The 20,874-nt window shown below is 33.9% G+C and overlaps 1 protein-coding gene and 1 long non-coding RNA gene across 2 annotated transcripts; both read right to left on the reverse strand.

Moving 5' to 3' along the window:
• Positions 1–1,602: 1,602 nt before the first annotated feature.
• On the reverse strand, positions 1,603–2,423 carry LOC140822075 (uncharacterized). Its single transcript, XR_012115900.1, has 2 exons — positions 1,971–2,423; positions 1,603–1,872 (listed from the first exon to the last, which is right to left on the reverse strand). It is a non-coding gene; the product is annotated as an uncharacterized lncRNA (long non-coding RNA).
• A 620-nt stretch (positions 2,424–3,043) lies between these two features.
• Positions 3,044–9,663, reverse strand: LOC140822064 (lysine-specific demethylase JMJ28-like). The gene is given in 13 exon segments (XM_073182792.1): positions 3,044–3,911; positions 3,995–4,114; positions 4,904–4,989; positions 5,067–5,136; positions 5,216–5,505; positions 5,508–5,751; positions 5,863–6,192; positions 6,463–7,192; positions 7,287–7,350; positions 7,437–7,569; positions 7,657–7,759; positions 8,228–8,364; positions 8,581–9,663. Coding segments are annotated over 13 exon segments (2,982 nt in total). The 5' UTR covers positions 9,181–9,663; the 3' UTR covers positions 3,044–3,836.
• Positions 9,664–20,874: the final 11,211 nt, after the last annotated feature.

Below are 20,874 nucleotides of genomic sequence, written 5' to 3' on the forward strand. Positions count from 1 at the left end.
AATAAAAAAAATTATTAGAAAAACAAATTTTATGTATAAAATTCTCATTTTATCTTTTATTTAATGAGTGTTTTTAATATGATTTAAAAACATGTTAGAAATAACTAATTTATTTATTTAGTATGAGTAAATTGGTAAAAGAATAGATAAAATAATATTAAATATAGATATTTGACTATATATTTGAGACATATGAAAAAAGAAGTGTAGTCGTTATACTTTAAAATGTACAACAGCTCAAGTGTCACGTTTTGGTTGATCTACTCATCATTGACAATTATTACAACCGAACAATCTCCTTCAAATAATTACATTCATTGCAATAACTGAAAATCAAAACTTATGATCTTAGCTCTGATACCAATAGTAGGACCGGACATTTATCGTTTTACTAAAAGTTATAGCATGTGGTATGATGTAACTCAAATCTTTTAAATCGTATAACAGCTCAAACATCATGTTTCGATTGTTCTATCCTAGAAGAACATTTATTACGTCCAACTAAAAAGGTCTCTATTTCCAAAATTAATTCATAGTTTGACAGTCGGTTAAAAGTATCCTAAAACTAAACTCGATTTCTCGAGTCTCATTGTTTCAGGCCGGCTATGTCAAAATCTAATATCACAATGCACTTTTGGCAATGATTTGAGAATTGCATGGAAATTATTGCTATAAATAGCAGTTTCTAAATAAGTAACTCAGAATAATAATCAAGAAATCATGGCCAAGGCAAGCAACCTAATTTCTATCGTTCTCAATTTCACTTTGGTTCTCTCCCTTATTCTCTTCATTACTATAGCAGAAAGCAGAGCGATCGTCAGCTGTAAGCCTTCAATATTTAAATATGATATTCATGCGTAACACCGATATATTTTAATAAATTTAAAGATTTTTTTTTATCAAAGCATTGACGTGGGATGATAGATTTTTTTATTTTGATGCGGATTTGAACTCACGTCTCTCCCTTGAACGAGAGTGGTTTATAATATGTTACTTCAGCCAAGTGATTACGACTTTAACTATTTATGTTACATTCAGTGTATCTAAATCAATGTATTATGTCCCAATCCGTATCTCTACTTTCTTGAAATTTTGCAGCTAAGAGTAAGTTAAGTGCCACACTTGTGTGTGCTACTGTGACCGCGGTGAATGAAGGAGACACTTGTTTCGCCATCGCAAAGAGCAACAACTTGACAACCGCGCAGTTTGATGCACTCAACCCGAACCTAAACTGCGACGCGCTCTCCGTTGGGCAGTGGCTTTGCGTCGAAGGCTTCACGATTTAATACTAATAGCGACTCATATCATAGCCAATAATGAAATTTTATGAATAAGGTAGGCTCACAAGTTTATTTTCTAGGAATTTTTCGTCTTTTGGGGAATCATCAAGTTACGTTTGCATTATCAGACTATGGATTGACGATTGTTCTATATTATGCCTCCGATACACAGTATTTTCTTTTGTGTTATGTTTTAAAGTGACGACTCGATGAAAATGATTGATTTTTCTTTAAACATATGCTATATTTCCTTCTTTTTTCTTGCCTTTTTTGTTTTTGGTTAGCTAGATTTCGTACAGTATTAACTGAGGAAAAAAGACACTGAAAATGAGAAATTAATTTTATCAAACTTTTCCGACGGACATATCTTCAATTTATACACACACAAGTTTCAATTGGGACCCCAACAGCTCAAGTACATAACAGTGCGAAGCGAGTCTTCGGCCTGTTTTAATTTTTCAACTTTTGCAGTCTTTAGTAATGCCTTGGACTGGACACCGCCGGAGAACTTCCGGGCCTGCTTCGCCGGAGATGACTTATAGTTACATTTCTTGAAAGAATCAATGGTCGGGCTACAGTTGCTGCTCTGTTCCTGCATCAGCCTCATAGTACGATCTATTTTTATTAAAGCAGTAGTGAATATTTAAATGGCAGAGGCCCTCGTTTATATATATGACGATGTAACGGTACCGGGTTTGGACTGAAACAGGCGGCGATGCAAGTGGAAAGAAGCAGACCGCGGATTACTGGTTTATGGTGGGGTCGCCTTTGTTTCTGTGGGTGCCGGAATTTAACGTAGCCTAATGCCCATCACTTTCGATATTTTACAATTGTTTCGGAAATTTCAAACATGCATTATTACTTCCATACCAAAAAACTTATTACAAGATAAGAAGATAAGAGTAAATATTATTTTTCAAGAACAAGAATGACATTAAAAAGACATGTTTCTTTTTTGAATTTGTTTGTTTTATTCACATATAATAAGAAAATCATTGAAAAAAAAATTACAAACAAACTTCTTATTTAATTCATTCAAAAAATATTGATGCTTAACTCATTGAAAAAATGTTGATAAGTTATTCAAGACTTGATTGATAAAGATATATTAATAAAAAATGTTACTAAATATAAAAACATGACTACATGATTGTTATGGAAGAAGTAGTATATTTATTAATGAATTAATAGAATATATTATTGAAATCAATGAGAAATTTACTTAAAAATTCTAGAACAAATATATCATATTAAAAATAATCAAGCAGAATATCGTCCACGCATTATAAAAGAGCATATACTGCATTTCATTAACATGTTCAAAATTTTCACGTCATTTGTATCATTAATATCGTTGCAACTACTCATGAATAGCTCGTGAACAACTCGATTAAAACTCGACTAGAGCTTAGTTTGATCGAGTTCGTGTATTTTTTCGAGTCTGAGCTCCAGTTTCAGTTATGTACAACATATATATTTTTATCCAGAAATATGAAAAATCAGGATTTTTTTTTGTCAATATACGTCCAAACCCGAGTTCAAAATTTAAATACTAGAATTCAGACCGAGGCAAGCTCGAGTAACTCAATATATACACGAGTCGAGCTCAAACTCGAAATGAATTACTCTATATATACACAAGTAGACAAAAAATAAATCGAGTTGAGCTTGTCAAGCTCAAGTAACTCGATATATACTCGACTAGACTCCTTTGCACCCCTAATCATAAACATGCTTGGCACTAAAAAGAATTGCAAGTGTGGGAATGAGAAGGATTCCGGCATTTGCAATATCTTTCTGCTCAACACGCCTTAAAGAAAGAATAGCATCTTAGCATTTACATTTACATGGGGAAAAAAATCCACGTACAATAGGTAGGCACTCTATATTCCTCTTTATATCCCATGAGAACTATCACCATTTTAATTCAGATACAAGGATAATTATTGTAGAATGAAAACGCATTTAAACAAATGAAAAAATATATCTACCTCAATCTATGATTAACCGGGGTCAAAGATGATTCCTAAGATGTGTGCAATAAGGCTTCTAACTGAAATCTCAATTTACAAGTCATCGTACTAAGCTCTATTGCCAGCTAACGATATCCTAACTACAATCAGTCATCAGAAGCAGCAAATGGTTTAGCCTGCAAGAATTTCATATAAACAACACGTTACCTGTAAAGCCTATCATCTTCAAGAAAATCAGTTCAGTTACCTATAATCAGTATACAAACTTCACTTCTTCCTCACAGGAAACAATGGCAATTCTTCATGCGACATCTGCTTGTAGGTTTGTAAGATATTTTTTATGCACAAATGCTAGGGGAGAATTTAGGTACATATAACTGCAACGCACAGCATTTGTCATAATGAGAGAGAGAAGGGACATTCGCAACTATTAAAGAAAGAAGAAGAGGACAAAACAAAGCTCAACTGGAAATAGAGAAAGACTCGACTCTTCTGTACGCACATTAGTACTTACATTGAGGTGGGGGGAGCTCTTTAAGAACTTTTTCTATTAATCCAAATGAGGGTTAAACAAGATAAAGTACTACAGGAGTACTTGCTTCAGGTTGCCTATTTCTTCAACTGCTTCACTAATTCCATGGAGAACCATCCTCCTCACCTGCAAAATCCATTTGTACATTTGGCAAGTTTCACGAAGATGAACAATATAAGAAAACTGCAGAAGGCCCTTACACAACCTACCTCCAACAATTTTGTTTTGGCTTTGTGTTGCATAGGAAGAAGGCGAATTTCTTCGGCCAGTTTAATACATTGAGTAGCATTTTCAGGAGAGACGAAATCCAAAACAACATTGACACATGACTGGAAAAGTGAAAGAGATATCAACAATTAAGTTGCATATGTTTAACCCAGAAATAGAATTTTGAAGTAAATTTGAAGAGACAGATAGTTTACAGTTATGTATGTCAGTTTGAGTGTCACTGAATGTTCAGTTGTGATTTCAGTAAAACCACGTGTTGACAACGAACATAGAAAGGAAAAAATAAATAGGGCGAGTGATTTATCTACCTAAATAAGCATGTTAACAGACAAACTATCAACCTGCCTGCCTGGTTCATTTCATATTGAAACGTTAGGTCCTATGGAACCTACACACAACCTATATTCTTCACCAAAAGGGCCTAGCTTGTGCCCCAGGCCTAGGCGCATGGCTCGGTTTTTTTAACAGCTAGGATTCATATGACTGACACACACCATTTGGATTTCAAAAACAAATCCAGTGAGGATACACTAAAATCAAACACGCTTCTGAGATGGAATTACTCCACTACCACCCTATAATTAAATTTGGAAATTATAATTTCATGCAGTCCTACAAAACTGGTCTTCGGCCCAATGACTGGACATCATGACCTAAGTCCGTGCACATTGATGTAGAGATGCAGAATAACTTTAAGTGGAGATTTTAGAATTTCAAATAACGTTACTTTATCAATCATACTTAAAGACGTTCATAAGATCCTTCTCAATAAAAAATCTATTTGATGGGTATTTTTGAGACATGCTGTGATACTACACATATTCACTCAAAGCAAGAGTGCAGACAAATGCCAATGAATGTAGTGTAAAATGGTTGGTTTAGAATACCACCTTAAGTTTTCTGATTTGATAAGGACAGCCTGCAGGTATGAAAACAGCTTCTCCAGGATATTGATCAAAATTCCATGGTTGGATATCTGCAAGCATTGAGAACAAGGTCCTTATTGAGCACGTGTAATTGATTGCTTAGAAAATAGGAACATATGAGACTTACCAAACTCCTCTTTAAGCTTCATTTTGTGAAATGCATCAAGAAAAATTGTCTGATCTAAAATTGGATGAGCCTGTTACACATATATGAAAATCAATTTTTACTCCTAAACTGCAGTTTTGTAGAATACTTCCTTTTCAGTGAAAACATACATTGTTTAGATAGCATGACCCGTTGTTTAGCTCTTTAGAATGTCGCTTGAGGTACTGAAGAAGTTTTGGCACATCTTGTCGACGAAAAATGTCCCACTGGGCACCACAAGAATTTATCCCATGCTTATCTTCACTGGAGCATGAGCTTTCTACATCTGCTCCTAGAAAATACTCATCAGTATCTTCAGATCTCTCGATAGTTCCACAGCAGAATATTGAGGCCTCAGTATCAGATTCACTATCGCTGGATACATTCCCGTTTTCAGTATTAAGTGTTTGATCCTCAAGGATTCACTAGAGCTAAAAGGAACTTTTGCAATTTCATTTTCCAGGTGGATGTTTTCCTTGATATCTTGCAAGCCCGATTCACCTGTGCCTTCACTCTGCAAAGGTGATTTACCTTTCTGATCACTAGAATTGCTTGCTGATTGCCCACGATTGTGATATAGAGCCTTGCATTTTTTCATTGAATTTCCAATGTTATTAATTTGTTCTGGTGAAACTGGGGTATCAGTAGCACAAGCTAGAATGTTAACCTGAGAATGAAAAGCCAAAGGACATTATATTTCATTGCCAGCATTAAACACTAACCGTTAATTAAATACATTTGGACATAGAGATCATATTCGGTAACATCTATGTCCTACCATATCATGTGATTCATAACACAACTTCGACAAAACATCAGCCTGCATTTGTCCCTCTGGGACTCCATATGAAAAATGGATACATGGACCTAATTCCGGCCTCCGAAATTGGTCTGGCAACTTCGCTCCCAAATTCAGAAGGCCACACACTGGATTGATATACTCTGGAAGAGGTAAGGCACTTAAGATCTCGTTATAGTGGATCGGAAAGTGCTTTTGAAATAAATGAGAGGAAAGCGAAGCTTTGAACTTCAGAGTTTTTAGCTGCATGCTAGCGTGTGTTCCCTTCTCCAATGATCCCATGAAAATCCGCTTTCTGTTGATTTCGACCTGCAATAACAATACTTGTCTTTAGACAAAGACATAGTAACTACATTTCACCAGGCAAAACATGGGAGTGGGTAAGATGAAAAGGACGATCACAGAAATTCCATTGATATAGCACGGTAAAAAAAGTTGTACATTAAAAGATGAAGGTGAAAGCCTGACATAACAATCCAAAAATCATCTTCGGTTGACAGTGTTTCCAAGAAAAATGATTAATGACTGCAGGAAAATTGTCAAATAAGAGAGTAACAAGAAAGATGAGTATTAATTGACCTCACACCAATCTATGTCGTTTGTCACTTTCATGTCGTTTTCAATACAATGTTCAGAAATCTTGTTCTCCATGTAAGAGCTAAACATGATAACTGGATCCCAACACAAACTCGAGGTTCTCCGAAGCACATTTCGAACTACAACTGGTTGACCTTTAGTCCAATGGTTCTGGAAATGCTCAGGGGATTCATGATGAATATCGTGAATAGCAGGACAATATAGATAGTTGTCCTTGTAACCTAGTTTCCTATATGTACCTTTCTGAACCTTAGCATCACCATCTTTATGACTAATGTCCTCGCATAACGAGCAACACAAAGAAAATTCTGCAGTTTTTGGAAGGTGATAAAGGCGCAACATTTCTTCAGCTCTGACTTCAAGATCTCTATTCCAGGAGCAGGGATATACACATTTTAAATCAAGGTTGCTGCCACCACAGCCTCCTATATCTATAGGTGGGCAAGGAATACTTCCATCAGAACTAGGTTCCCAAATTTGCAAGGACGTCGGGAAGTGACAGGGAATTTCACCAGAATTTTGCCTAGAAATATGTCGCTCCAAGATTAGATCATCACCAGAAGCAAATATTTTCCTTTTCTTCAAACGTTTGCGTTTACAACTTCCATATGAACTACGTTGAGAAATCTCCTGGCAACAACTCAGACAAAGGTTGTACAAACAATTCATGCACGTCCTATGGTAGTCCGTGATAGCACTTTTACATCTGTTGCTGCTCAAAATTCGAATGACCACACATATAATCAAAATCAAGAAAAACAATTGGTGTTTATCATTGAATTATATTGCAATAAAGTGCAACTCACCAGCAAAGTAGCTTATGGAAACTTAAGTTGGCCTGTGGAATCTGAATTTCAGATAGGGATTTCCCTATTGTAAAAAGAAGTCGGTATGCATGCTTTAACATTAATAAAAGAAATCAACTCACTGATTAAGTTATCAGAAATTACCTATACCTGTTACCATAGCTTCAGATTCGAGCTCAATACTTTGGTCATGATTTACTTGCTTCAGCACAGGAAGAAGCACGTGGATTAGATAGTGAAGCAATTCGATCTTATTGACCTTCCTTTTCCCACTATAGCAGTCCTGGATGAAATCCGGGTAGATAACAGTCGAATCAATACAGCGCTTTCCAAAAAACAACATACAAAGTGCATATCTTCACCAGCAAACCTTATGACTGAGAGCTTTATTTTGTCGTTTCTCACAAATGTTGCAACTACAAGTTCCACAACATGCAGGACATTTCATTTTCGCGGCTTGCTTCTCGATATACCTACATAAGATTCAATTGTAACTAGTGATAGTTTACCCATGACAATCATGTTTGTTCCACTAGGCAAGGGAGAATAACTGATATGATAATTATTACATTCTTTAATTCTCTCAAACATTTATCTCAGATTCTAACGAAAGTGTGCGTAAAAAATAGTATTTGACATTGTTTGCATCTTGGCGACTAACAATATTTCCGAAGATCGTGAGCAGCTAAATCATATTTTATGAAAACTGGTGCAAAAATTTGACTCTCAACAAAAGGAAATTTGGTTGCTCAAACCCTGTAACAGGCAGATGCATGGATAAGCAAACCCCCAATACTCAGTTTAAACAAGCGTCTATAACCAATTTTAAAAGCAAACACTGCAGTACAACTTATTAGTGAACACAAACACGACCTGAAACATAAACATGTGCATTCTAAATATCCATATGCATACTTTGATGTCAAATAAGAACTACAGACCTCTCTTTTAAGCAAACCACACAAAAGAATCGTTTCCTGCAAGCCAAGCACTTGATCAAGAGCCGCCCTTTACTTTGTTTACACCAATGACATTTTCTTATTTTCCTTCTCTTCATATTCCACGCAAATGGCACAATCTAGTCCAAAATAACAAATATATGAATGGATATCAATTCACAAACAAATAACAATAATGATTTTTCATTTCATTACCAGGAACACTTCTTTGGATTCATTCAGCTTAAAACAACATTATCAAAATTCGACAAAGATTATTCTGAAGCTAAAATCAGATATATCACATCTGTCGTAGCTAACATAGGTTATGCTAAAGATTGGTAGATTATAACCACCTGCATTGTACCAATGGGGAGTGGTTCAATATTTTTTGACCGAAAATGCCTCTGTAAAACCGAGTTTTCATGCAAATTCACCCCTAATTTCACATCCAAACCACCATTGCACTCCCCAAATTTCTGCAAACTGGCAGGGGATTGCGAAATAGCCATAACTCCATAAGGTAACTCTCTCGTTTCATCAGCAACCACATTGTCCTCCAACCCTTTTTCCTTCTCCTTCTTCTTTGTCACCTGCCTCTTTAAGAACTCTCTAATCAATTCCAATTGCAAATCCCCGCTTTTCAGTTTCATCCTCTTCAATACATCATCCAAAGCTTCCGAAACAGACTGCCGCTTCCTCCTCTCCACCGCCAATGACACTTGCTTCAATTTTGGAACCCGAACAGTATCCCCATTTTTTGCCCTTTTCTTCGTCACTTTTCTCTCCAGTTTAAGCGAGTCTGGGACTTTCTGTCTGTTCTGACGGTGCTTTCCTTGTAGATAATGGATATCGCACAGCGTTTTCCCAGCCATCGCTTGCCGTTTGCACCGCCATTGGCGCCCATCGGTCCGCTTGCACCGGAGCTCCTCCCGGGGCGGATCTTTCCCCCGCATTGAGAATCGCTATTCACAACTCACTTTCCCAGAAATTCTCGAGCCAAGAATATCAGTAGCAATTCAGAAAATTTCTAGGGTTTCCGAAGAGTATCCGTAAGAAAAAAAGGAAAGGCTCTGTGCCCAAAAAGGAAGAATTTATTACTCTGTCTTTGACACTTCAGCGTAATCACAGGTGGAATCATTATAATGTCGACACTGCCACTTCGCTCTGCTGACTGTGAAATTCCGTACCGTACATATACTGCGTGTATTCATATCTGAATTCTGATACAGCTTCGTCGTGCCCACAAAATCAGAGGTTCTCGATCAATGTTCAGATAAACTTTCAAGATACTCGTATTAAAGATTAGGAAAAAAATTAAATTTCCAAACGTTTCTTGAATATTACTATTGGATGGGAATTGATTTCTTGATCAAAGTTGAGGAATTTGAATTTTCTGATAAGATTCCATATCTGTATTCGTATTGAATAATAGGAATATCCAAAGTTTTTTGTGGGGATTACACTGTTGAGGGGTCAATCCTCAAGATTCTTGGAGCAAAAATTAACTTGAATTTATTTTCTTTATGTGCTGCTAGTCAAATCTTTTGCTTAACGGGATATCCTAAGCATTAAAATCTGTATTTTTGACACTAAGATTTGGAACATTTTGAGTAAAAGGATGCTTTTTTATTTGCTTTTGGCAGCAACATTGTGCATCCTTTCCATTCACAAAACATGGTTCGGTTTTCGGTTTACGGTTTAAGCCGTCTGTCTATATACACAAAAGACTGCATGGATCTTTACTAAGTTGTTGTTTCGCCTATGAACTCCGAGAAAGTTTGCTAATAATGTCACTCTTGCCAATTTGGAGAATGGGTGAGCATATACATCCAAGCAAATGTAGCAGCACTACTTGGTATATTACATTCCTGTAGTACGCCATGTTAATTTCACTGTGTGCCGCCACAGAGTGTACGTAGTGTAGTTTGAGCGTCCAATTCTCCAAGCTATTGGCCTACACAACTCCTCTCTACATTTTCTACCCAAATCCCAAGTATATTACATAATCGACAGATTCAACACGCACACTTGCGAGTTCAAATGTATGTTAATTGGGTTCGGAGGGCTTACGACGAAACTTGAGTATTATATTTTAACAGAACTTTTGGATCTTCAAGTTCTTTAGCAGGTGGTTTGGTGTTTCAAGTGGGCATCTCCTATTTCACCACCAAGGGTATGCATCTTGAAGGTGATGATGCCTTACAATATCTGTATGTGGTAATAAGCATGACAGTTGATAATATATATTTTAAATCAAAATGGAACCGAGTTGAAGAATATATAATTAAAGAATTCAAAAACAAATGAAAATATTAATTTTGTATGCAATATATTTTTGAGATCTAGTAAACCCCAAATAAACAGAGGGATGTAAGTAGAAATTTTTATCTCTTGGACAAAATTTAGTTTAAAGAATATTCATAAGCACATGTAACACATTATTTTAACTGGAAAACGGAAATTAAAAGTACTGAAATAATATAATATAAAAATATATTAGAATCCAATTTAGTGATTTTTCAAAATATCAAATTTATTAATAATTAACTTCATATCGACACGAAGATAAATTTATCTCAATATAAATACCAGATAAATGAAATATATTGGTGCCGTAGTTTTTTCTTAAAATTCTATCAGATTTTGTAAATTTGAAATTGAAAGTCATTCCTTTTTCTCAAATTTAGTCGTGTGGAAAAGAACCCGTAAATGTAATTTATAACTTGATTTTATATGATGATGATGATGATTTCTATTGTGTTTTTAGCAATGTAAATTGCACAAACAATTAAACTTTATAAATACATTATGTTGATGTCCAATATAGTCAAGTACTTATGAAATTTGGGGAGACACGTACTCTGTAGTCAAGTGTTGGGAGTTCTCTAAGTAAAGTTGCATGGACTATCATGAAGAATGTGACTACATGATCCAAAAAAAAGTAGACCCACGAGCCTAAAAACGTGAATTACACATGATCATAAATCATAAATATAAAAAATACGTACATATAAAATTATGAAGTCGAGATTATTTGAGCTCAAGTGGCATTGACATGTACGATTTGGTTTCACTCAAACACGGCAGGTTGCGCTCGCCATGAAGCCGATAGTCCAAATCAAATCGCATGGACACTACAAGAAAAGTGTGTTTCCGCAGCGTGCAATGTGCGCCGCGGAAAGATATTCGCGGCGCACATTTGCACGCTGCAAAGTTGAAAGCCGTTGAAAGTTAAAGAGTATCCGCGGCGCGGTGGAAACATATAACATTAGCGACGGTTTAAAACCGTCGCGCATTTTAAATCAGCGACGGTTATATAGCCGTCGCTAATTTTAAATCGGCGACGGTTTTTCCGCCGTCGCTAATTCTGGATCGGCGACGGTATATATAATCTGTTGCTAAGTTTTTAAATAAAATAAAAAAAAATTACTTTTATAAAATTGTAATAAATTTGTAAAAAAAAAAGAACCTGAAAAAACTAATTATACTCAGGATTTTAAGTAACACTTAAAAATTCTTATAAAAAAAAAATAACACTTAAAAATTAACAAAAAATGAAACGAAAAAACAAACTCTAAATTTTAACGAGAATGTTCGAAAAATTTAAGTGTTGTCGTGTGGGGAAAATGGAGCGGAAGTGGGGATATTTATAGACATTGTACGATGGCTGTCAGATTATTCGTCGCTATTGGCGACGGTTTATTGTTACACCGTCGCTAATTGCGACGGCATTTAACATACCGTTGCAATGTGCGACAGTTTTTAACTATTGTCGCAAATAGCGATGGAATGTTATTAAACCGTCGCTAATAGCGGCGAAAATAAACCCGTCGCTGAGTTTAAAATACCGACGGGTTTGCCTTAACCGTTGCTAATGAGCGACGGTTATCATAAAACCGTTGCTAATTATTACGGCGTGCCCTTAATATACGCCGTTACTATTTAGACACGATTTTTAAAATTTTTTATTATTATTAACAGCGCACATAAACCTGCACGCTGTCGTCTATATAATTTTTTAACAGCACGCATAAATGCACGCCGCAGAAATTCACTTTCCGCGGCGTGCATTTAATACACGCCGCGAAAAATCACTTTCTGCGGCGTGCATTAAATGCACGTCGCGGAAAGTGAATTTCGGCGGCGTGCATTAGATGCACGCCGCGGAAAGTGGTATTCGCAGCGTGCTTTTAATGCACGCCGTTGATGACGTGCTGCGGAAAACCATTTTTCTTGTAGTGGGACTTCCAAGTCAAATTGCTAAATATGGATTGTATATTTAACAGTAATGCCTTTTGTCGTCAGTCTTGCATACCAAGAAGAAGAATCCGTCGTATGCGGATGACTTGTTGTTGTTATCTCGAAGGGATGTACAAAGTGTGTCTATGGTTATGAAATGTTTGAATGAATTTGGGGATATGGCAGGATTGAGAATGAATTTGTTGAAATCTAGTATATATTTGGCTAGTGTAAACTTGGATGTGCGACAAAATATTCTTCGTATTACAGGCTTTTTTCAGGGTGAACTTTTGTCCCGTTACTTAGGAATTCCACTGGCCTCAAGAAAGCTCAGATCCTCATATTATAGTCTCCTTGTAGATGCAGGCGCAGCAAAATTTAACTCATGGCCGCGCCATTCCCATCATATTCCGGGAAGCTAGAGCTCATCAGATCGGTGGTTCAGGATATGGATTGTTATTGGCTTTCTATTCTACCTATCCCGACTAATATTTTGGATACTATTTATGCTCTTTGCAGGAAGTTTGTGTGGTCGAGCAAAAGGCCTCCTATAGCTTGGAAGTTATTGTGTAGACCGATTGAGGATGGTGAATGGGGACTGAAAAACTTACGTGCTTGGAATGAAGCTTTGATTTGCAAAACTCTGTGGAAAATACATCTAAAGAAAGACAGTCTTTGGATTAAATGGGTGAATCACATATATAGCTCATTCGAAAATGTGTGGCATTGGGGGTGGCATAGAGAGGAATCACCGCTAATAAAACAGATTATTAGTATCCGGGATGTGTTGATTCGTGATCTTGGCTCCATTGATGCGGCTATTTATTGCTTAGATCGTTGGTTTAGTGGCACGACAGGTCTTAAGCATGCGTATGATTTCTTGTTCACAAAGAGTGAAGATGGCCATGAAAACCTCTGATATCAAAGTCCTTTATTCTACCTAAGCACCGGTTTGCGCTTTGACTCTTTGCACACGCAAAGTTTCTTACTCGGAATAGACTTGGGTTTGTCCTGGATAATTCATGTGTGTTGTGTAGTGATGCACACGAGTCCCACGACCACATTTATTTCAGGTATAGGTTTTCGAAGAAGATATGGGATGGGGTTCGAGATTGGTTGGGCATGAAGAAAGGTATGGGATCGGCAACGGCTGTCCTCAAAGCCTTTCAAGGTGTTTACCGGGGTAACTCATCGATTAACAAGATGAGATGTATGGCACTTACAGCTACGATATACCATGTTTGAGATTCGAGAAATAAGGCGATTTTTGAAAACGAAAAGCCGGATGTTGATGATATTAATAAGAAGATCAAAATTTTAATTTATCGTTGTATTTCGAGTGTGATATATGTCATAGACGATGTGTAGTAACTAGTATGTAGTATGACGTTAAGAACTATGTCTTAGGTTTAGTCTGGAGATTCCTCGTGTACTTGTACTTGTCTTCTTCTTTTTACATAACTAGAAAAGTGCACGTGCGTTGCACGTGGAAATGATTTTATTTGAGATAAAATTAGTTGATATAATAAATAAAAATGAAAATTATATTTTTTATAAATTAATATTAATTACATATATGAAATTTACATGTTTTCACATATTTATTTTAAATAATTTACTTTTCGTTATGTAATTTTGTTTGTTATTTCTGTGTACATGTCAAGTCTTAATAACAAGTACGGATATCGTCCTACAAAACTTGATATATTACAAATCTACATTAAAAACAATTCTTTAATTAACTTGAAAAAAAACTTGAATAAATTAATAAATTACATTAAAATAAAAATAAAAAGATGAAACAAACACAATTTAAATAATTTAAATTAAAATAATTACAAACGACTGTTCAAATATCGGTTAATGCACATATCAATTCTTAAGCAATGCTTTTGAAGGAATTCATTATTTTATCAATATACTATGTCAAATTATATTTAACTAATTCAACAACATACAATAACCAAGTGTCCTTTTGTTATTTCATAATTGCTATTGCAACAATGAATGGTGGATTTCTCTAGCTTTCGTTTTTTAGTCTATGACTATCAGCATATACTCAATCTCATATGTTTTTAGGACCGGCTAGATGTTTAGCAGGGGTGAATAAATACCTATTAAAACTTTCGGTATTATTGGTTTGAGCTAACAAAATACAATCGCTTTATCTCAATTCAGTTGAGTTAGAAGTCAACAAGGTAAAATATGTGCGCAGAAAAAAAAATTGTGTTCAAAGTTGAACCAAATAAATACTAACACAATAATCGGTAGATGCAGTTATCCCAATTCCAAAAATATTCATGATGTTCAGTAGTTTTTCGTTGATGAAAATACTGTTAAACAACCATTTCAAGCTGATTTTGATGGAGAAAATGGAGAAGAAATGCAGCATCCTTTGGAGAATGCATAATCTGTAGAGTACAAACAACAATCAATAATCAATCAACATATTTCAGTCAATGAGACAGAAAATGAACAAAGATCTCAACGATTTAGAAGAAGAGTAAAATGGATGACAAATTATGAGTTAACTGGTAATAACCAAATTGAAGATTAATTTGTTCATTTTGCTCTATTTTCATATTATGATCCAGTAGCTTTCGAAGAAGGTGTCAAAGAATCGAAATAGCAAAAGGCAATGGATTCTGAAATCACATCCATCGATAAAAATAAAACTTGGGAACTCATCGAGCTTCCAAAAGGTCAAAAAATGATGTGTAAAGTAGATTTACAATTGAAAGAAAATGGAAAGCCTACAAATTCAAGGCACCGTTGGTAGCAAAAGATTACAAACAAGAGTTTGGAGTCGTTATAAAGAAATATTTGCTCAATTGCAGACATGATACGATCAGACTGGTAATTGCCTTAGTAGCACAATATTCTGTGATAGTTGCCGTCGAGCCAAGGTGGCCGAGTGTTCACAATGAAACTTATGAATAGCAATCTTAGTTAATAATATTTGAATTATCATTTGGCAAATCTTTATCTGTATACCATGCTACTGCTAATAAAGCCCTTAATATCGTATATTGAGATGCTCATAAGTATCATGAAACCATATTTGTATATTCTAAACGGTCCTAGTCGATTCAGCGCCCTAAGAAGATATAGGCCGCTCATAGATATGGATGTGAGTACATCAAGGACATTGTGATGGAACATGCAATAGTTCTCCTTGTATTGCACTGACAACCCCCATAAAAGGCTTCCAAGTTTCACTTATCAGTGGAAAAGTCCTGGTTTATGGTTGTACAGAATTAGTCCTTATGACCCGGGACAACATTGAGACTCTATGTGCTAGAATTACACTTTGACTTGTTTACCGACTCTCATGGGGTCATCAGGTGGCAAGGTTGGGTGTTCTGTCGAAACACATAGGAGTCGATGCATTGTAGTCGGGGATTCACCGCTTACCTTCGGGTATGGATATCCTATGTGTTATCATGTGTATGTAGATCGAAATCTCTGGCCAGAGTATGGTTGTAATTATGAAAGGTGTTTCATAGATTGCACCATCGATGCAACTACGACATGACACATAGTATCGATTCATTGACAACTCTCGATAAACCAATGGTTGTCGAATCGATCGGGACATATGAGTTGAAGGGACCGTACTGTACGCTAACCATAATTGAATGGTTCTTGCAGGCACTATCATGTGATACCTAGGGAATCACGTAAGCGATGCTGCTAGGCGTTTAACGTGATTGGTTGGGTACTATCAGACTTGAGTTCTGACGTTCTTACTATCAAGGAGTTGATAAGTAAGAATGGAGCAATTGGGGTATGCTCGAATAAGGACATGTTTAGTCCGAATCACATGGAGATGTGAACCCACGGCTAGTTGTATCAATGAACCATTGAGGGCCACACAAGTACTAGCTTTGTAAATCCCGATGAGAAGTAAAAATAGTTCAATGTGTTGAACGGCTTATAAAGGAGTTTATAAGCGTAAGGAAAATTAGAAGTATGACTTCTATAAAGGAGAAAATAGTTCAATGTGTTGAACGACTTATAAATGAGTTTATAAGTGCAAAGAAAAATAGAAGTATGACTTCTAAGAGAGAAACATAAATTTTAATTTATGGAAGTGTTCCTAAGATTAAAATTTGGCCAAGTAAATAATGTAGTTGAAAATTGTGATTTTCATAAACATTATTGTGGACTAAATTAAATTAATTCAAGTGTTGAATTAATTAAACACTAGTGGACCTAGTAGAGTCTAAATAATTAAATTAATTCAAGTGTTGAATTAATTAAATAATATTGAGTCTTGTAGAGCTCAATTAAAATAATTATTTAACTAGTGGGACTTGAATAAATTCAAGTAGTATTTAATTAATCTCAAATGTGTTTGAGATAATTAAAATTTAGTCCATGGTTTTTAATGTGTTAGAAACCATATAATATATGCATGACATGCTAGGGTTTGCATGCTTGGGAGGTGAAGAGACTTTGAATACTTTTTAATAAAATAATGCATGGCATGGGGAACAATTTTTTCCACTTTTCCCACACCCAAGTCTAGACTTCACTCCCTCATTCTTGTATCTCACCTTGGCCGAAATTTCCCTTCCTTTTCTCTCCATTTTTCTCTTCTTTTGTGTTCTTCAATTTGTTGGAGAAAACACAGCACTTCTCTTTGAAAAATCCTCAAATATTTCTAGTGCAATATTTGAGGGGATCTACCTAGTTGGTGGTGGGCCTAATTTGTAGGAAAGATTCAAGGATTTGGAGGAGGAGCTTGTAGATTCATCTTCCATTCAAGAGCTTTGTTGTTCAACAACAAAGTTGGAGCCACAATCAACTTTTTAAAGTTGATAGGTATACTTTCTTACACCCTATGAATGTCATTTTGTGTTTTTATTGTATTTGTTGCACAATGTATGGGGTGGCCGAAATTTTGAGCTAAAAATTTTAGATTTCAAACTTCCGTTGCGCTTCCGGCCACCGTAACCGGTCCGCTTTCATATTCATGGTCTATCTTCTATTTGGCTGTGAAATCGGCGTTCTTACATGGAGACTTGGAAGAACATATATGTATCCATCAACCTCCTTGTTATATTAAGTTGGAAATGAGCATAAAGTGTATAAATTGAAAAAAAACTTTGTATGGGCTAAATCAAGTCCCACGAGCTTAGTATAGTCGAATTGAGACTTATTTTTTAAGGTATGTTTTCAAAAAAAGTCCATATGAGTATAAACTTTGTACAAAATTGAAGATGAAGGAAAAATCTCATTGTTTGTTTATATGTTAATGATCTTATATTTTCTGAAAATGATAGTGTCATGTTTGAAAAATTTAAGAAGTCCGTGATGGTTGAGTTTGATATGTAGGATCTTGGCAAGATGCATCATTTTCTTGGTATGAAGTAGTTCAATCTACTTATGAGATTTTTATTTCACAAAAGAAACGTGTTCAAAAAGTTTTGTGCAGATTTAATATGAAGAAATGCAATTCTGCAAGAACTCCCATAGACTATGGTTTGAAGCTAACAAAAATTTGTGAAGGAAAGAAGATTGACAACACATTTTACAAGCAAATTGTTAGAAGCTTAATGTATTTGACAGCAGCAATGTCGGATATTATGTATTCTTTAAGTATCATAAGCAGATACATTGAGAATCCTACAGAAATGCATTTTTAAGCTGTTAAGAGGATTTTATGATGCCGACAACGAACACAAGAACTTGGTCTCTACTATAAGAAAGGAGAACAATCAGATTTGAAGGAGATCGAGATGATAGAAAAAGAACTTAAGGATATGATTTTTTTTCTTAGATCAAGCAGTTGTTCCATGCACTTCGAAGAAACAATCAATTGTTACTTTATCAACCATTGAAGCTAAATTTGTTGCATCAACTTCACGTGCATGTCAAGCTATTTGGTTGAGAAAAATTCTTGAAGAGCTTAAATTCAAGAATCATGATCCTTTTGCAATTTATTATGATAATAGTTCAGCCATAAAACTATCAAAGAATCTAGTCCTCCATGGAAGAAGCAAGCTCATGGATGTGAAATATCAATTTTAAGTGACCTGACAAAGAATGAAACAATTGATCTCATCTATTACAAAAGTGAAAACCAAGTAGCTGACATGTTTACCAAGTCCCTGAAACTGCCTGCATTTCATAAACTAAGGGAGCTTCTTGGTATTAGCATACTACAAAACAAATTTGAGGGATGATGTTCTTATTAAGCCGATGTTTACCTTATCGGTTTAAGGGGGATATTATGAATTGTTAAAGGTTTGTCGAAGTACTTAGTTATCTGTCTTGTCAAATAAAGTCTGTTAGTCATTGTTTATTATTAACAAAGTATTACAGAAAATAATTATCTTAGCATATTTGTTATTTCATGGTTTAGTGGTCGAATATTGTTGTTATTTTTATGGTTATTTTCATATGTGTATTTGCCTATAAAAGGCCCATTGTTAAATAAATAAAATATATAACAGAAAACAAAATTCTTCACTTTGTTTGATTTATATTTTATTCTCTGAACCACTAACCACAAATCTATATGTTCATTTAACTTGAAGTTTAAAAAATACAGTTTGAACCATTTTTGCTTATAAAACGTATATGTTTATTTGGCTTGAAGTTTAAAAAATTAAGTTTGAACTATTTTTTGTTATGAAATATAGAAAATATATCTTTAAAAAATATTAATAGTAGCCTACTTTTTCATGTGAAAGAATGCATAATAAAAAATATGTAAGAAATATTAATAGCATTCAACTTTTTATTTGAAATAATGCATATTTATGTATCAATTAAATAAATAAATAAACTAAATTAAATTAAAAATATATCAATTATTAACTAATAATTGGGAAAATAATGCATAATGATGTATCAATCTATCAATTAAATAAATTAACTTTATTTAACTTGAAGTTTTAAAAATTAACTCTGAACCTCTAACTAAAAATTAATATGTTCATTTAACTTTAATTTTAAAAAATTAAGAACATATAATATTAATCATATATAAATCAATCAAATCAACAAACGTTAGAACAATATTATATGAGTATGTTCATTTTAATAAGTCGGTGAAATCACAATACATTATGATTATTACAAAAAATAAAGAACTAAAATTATTCACATCGTGATGATCTCACAATTATTTCAAATAAAATAAATCACCAACATCTACAAATATTTATTTAAGCTAAATTTATATATTGAAACCATATGCAAATCAAATATTAGATCACAAAAAATGTATGGATGAATGTTATAGATAAATATAAATGAGATAATGACATATTTATATATTCATTTAACTTTAAGCTAAAAAATTTAAGTATGAATCATTTTTTGTTAAAATTATAGAAAATATATTATAGGTTTAAAAAATACTAACCATAAATTTATATATTTATTTAACTTGAAGTTTAATAAATACATTTTAAATTATTTTTGGTTATAAAACATATATGTTTATTTAATTTGAAGTTTGAAAAATTAAGTCTGAACCGCTAACAAAAAATTTATATGTTCATGTAACTTGAAGTTTAAAAATTAAGTCCTTACCATTTTTGGTTATAAAACATAGAAAATATATTAAAAAATGGGAAATTTTATTGTAGATTTAAAAAATACTAACCATAAATTTATATATATTTTCTTTTAACTTGAAGTTTAAAAATAAAGTTTGAATTATTTTTAGGTATAAAACATATATGCTTTTTTAACTTGAAGTTTTAAAAATTAAATACGAACTGCTAACCAAAAATTTATATGTTCATGTAACTTGAAGTTTTAAAAAATTAAGTCCGACCTATTTTTTTATTATAAAGTTTAGAAAAAATTTTATTGTAGATTTAAAAAATACTAACCATAAATTTATATATATGTTCATTTAACTTGAAGTTTAAAAAATAAAGTTTGAATTATTTTTAGGTATAAAACATATATGCTTTTTTAACTTGAAGTTTTAAAAATTAAATACGAACCGCTAACCAAAAATTTATATGTTCATGTAACTTGAAGTTTAAAAAAATTAAGTCTTTGAACTATTTTTTTATTATAAAGTTTAGAAAATATATTGATGTGAAATAATGCATAGTAAAATAAAATGTATTGATTAAACAAATTAGGTAATTAGATAAGAAAATTGAAAAGTCACTTAAATAAATAAATAAGACATTAATTAAGTAATAGTTAGAAAAAGATAACCAAGTGAATTCACAATTCAAACTCATATATTTATAATAGTAAGTATAAGTATAGATATAGATAGATAGTTGGAAAATGATAACCAAGTAAATTCATAATTCAAACTCATATATAGATAATAGTATTGATATAGATTTAATGAAAGTAATTTCATAAAAAAAAAAAAAAAAAGAATAAGAATCCGTCAAAGCCGTCGTGCGCTCTTCACATTGACT

Source organism: Primulina eburnea, chromosome 2 (genome assembly GCF_022965805.1).
Source record: "Primulina eburnea isolate SZY01 chromosome 2, ASM2296580v1, whole genome shotgun sequence".
Taxonomy (NCBI): Eukaryota; Viridiplantae; Streptophyta; class Magnoliopsida; order Lamiales; family Gesneriaceae; genus Primulina; species Primulina eburnea.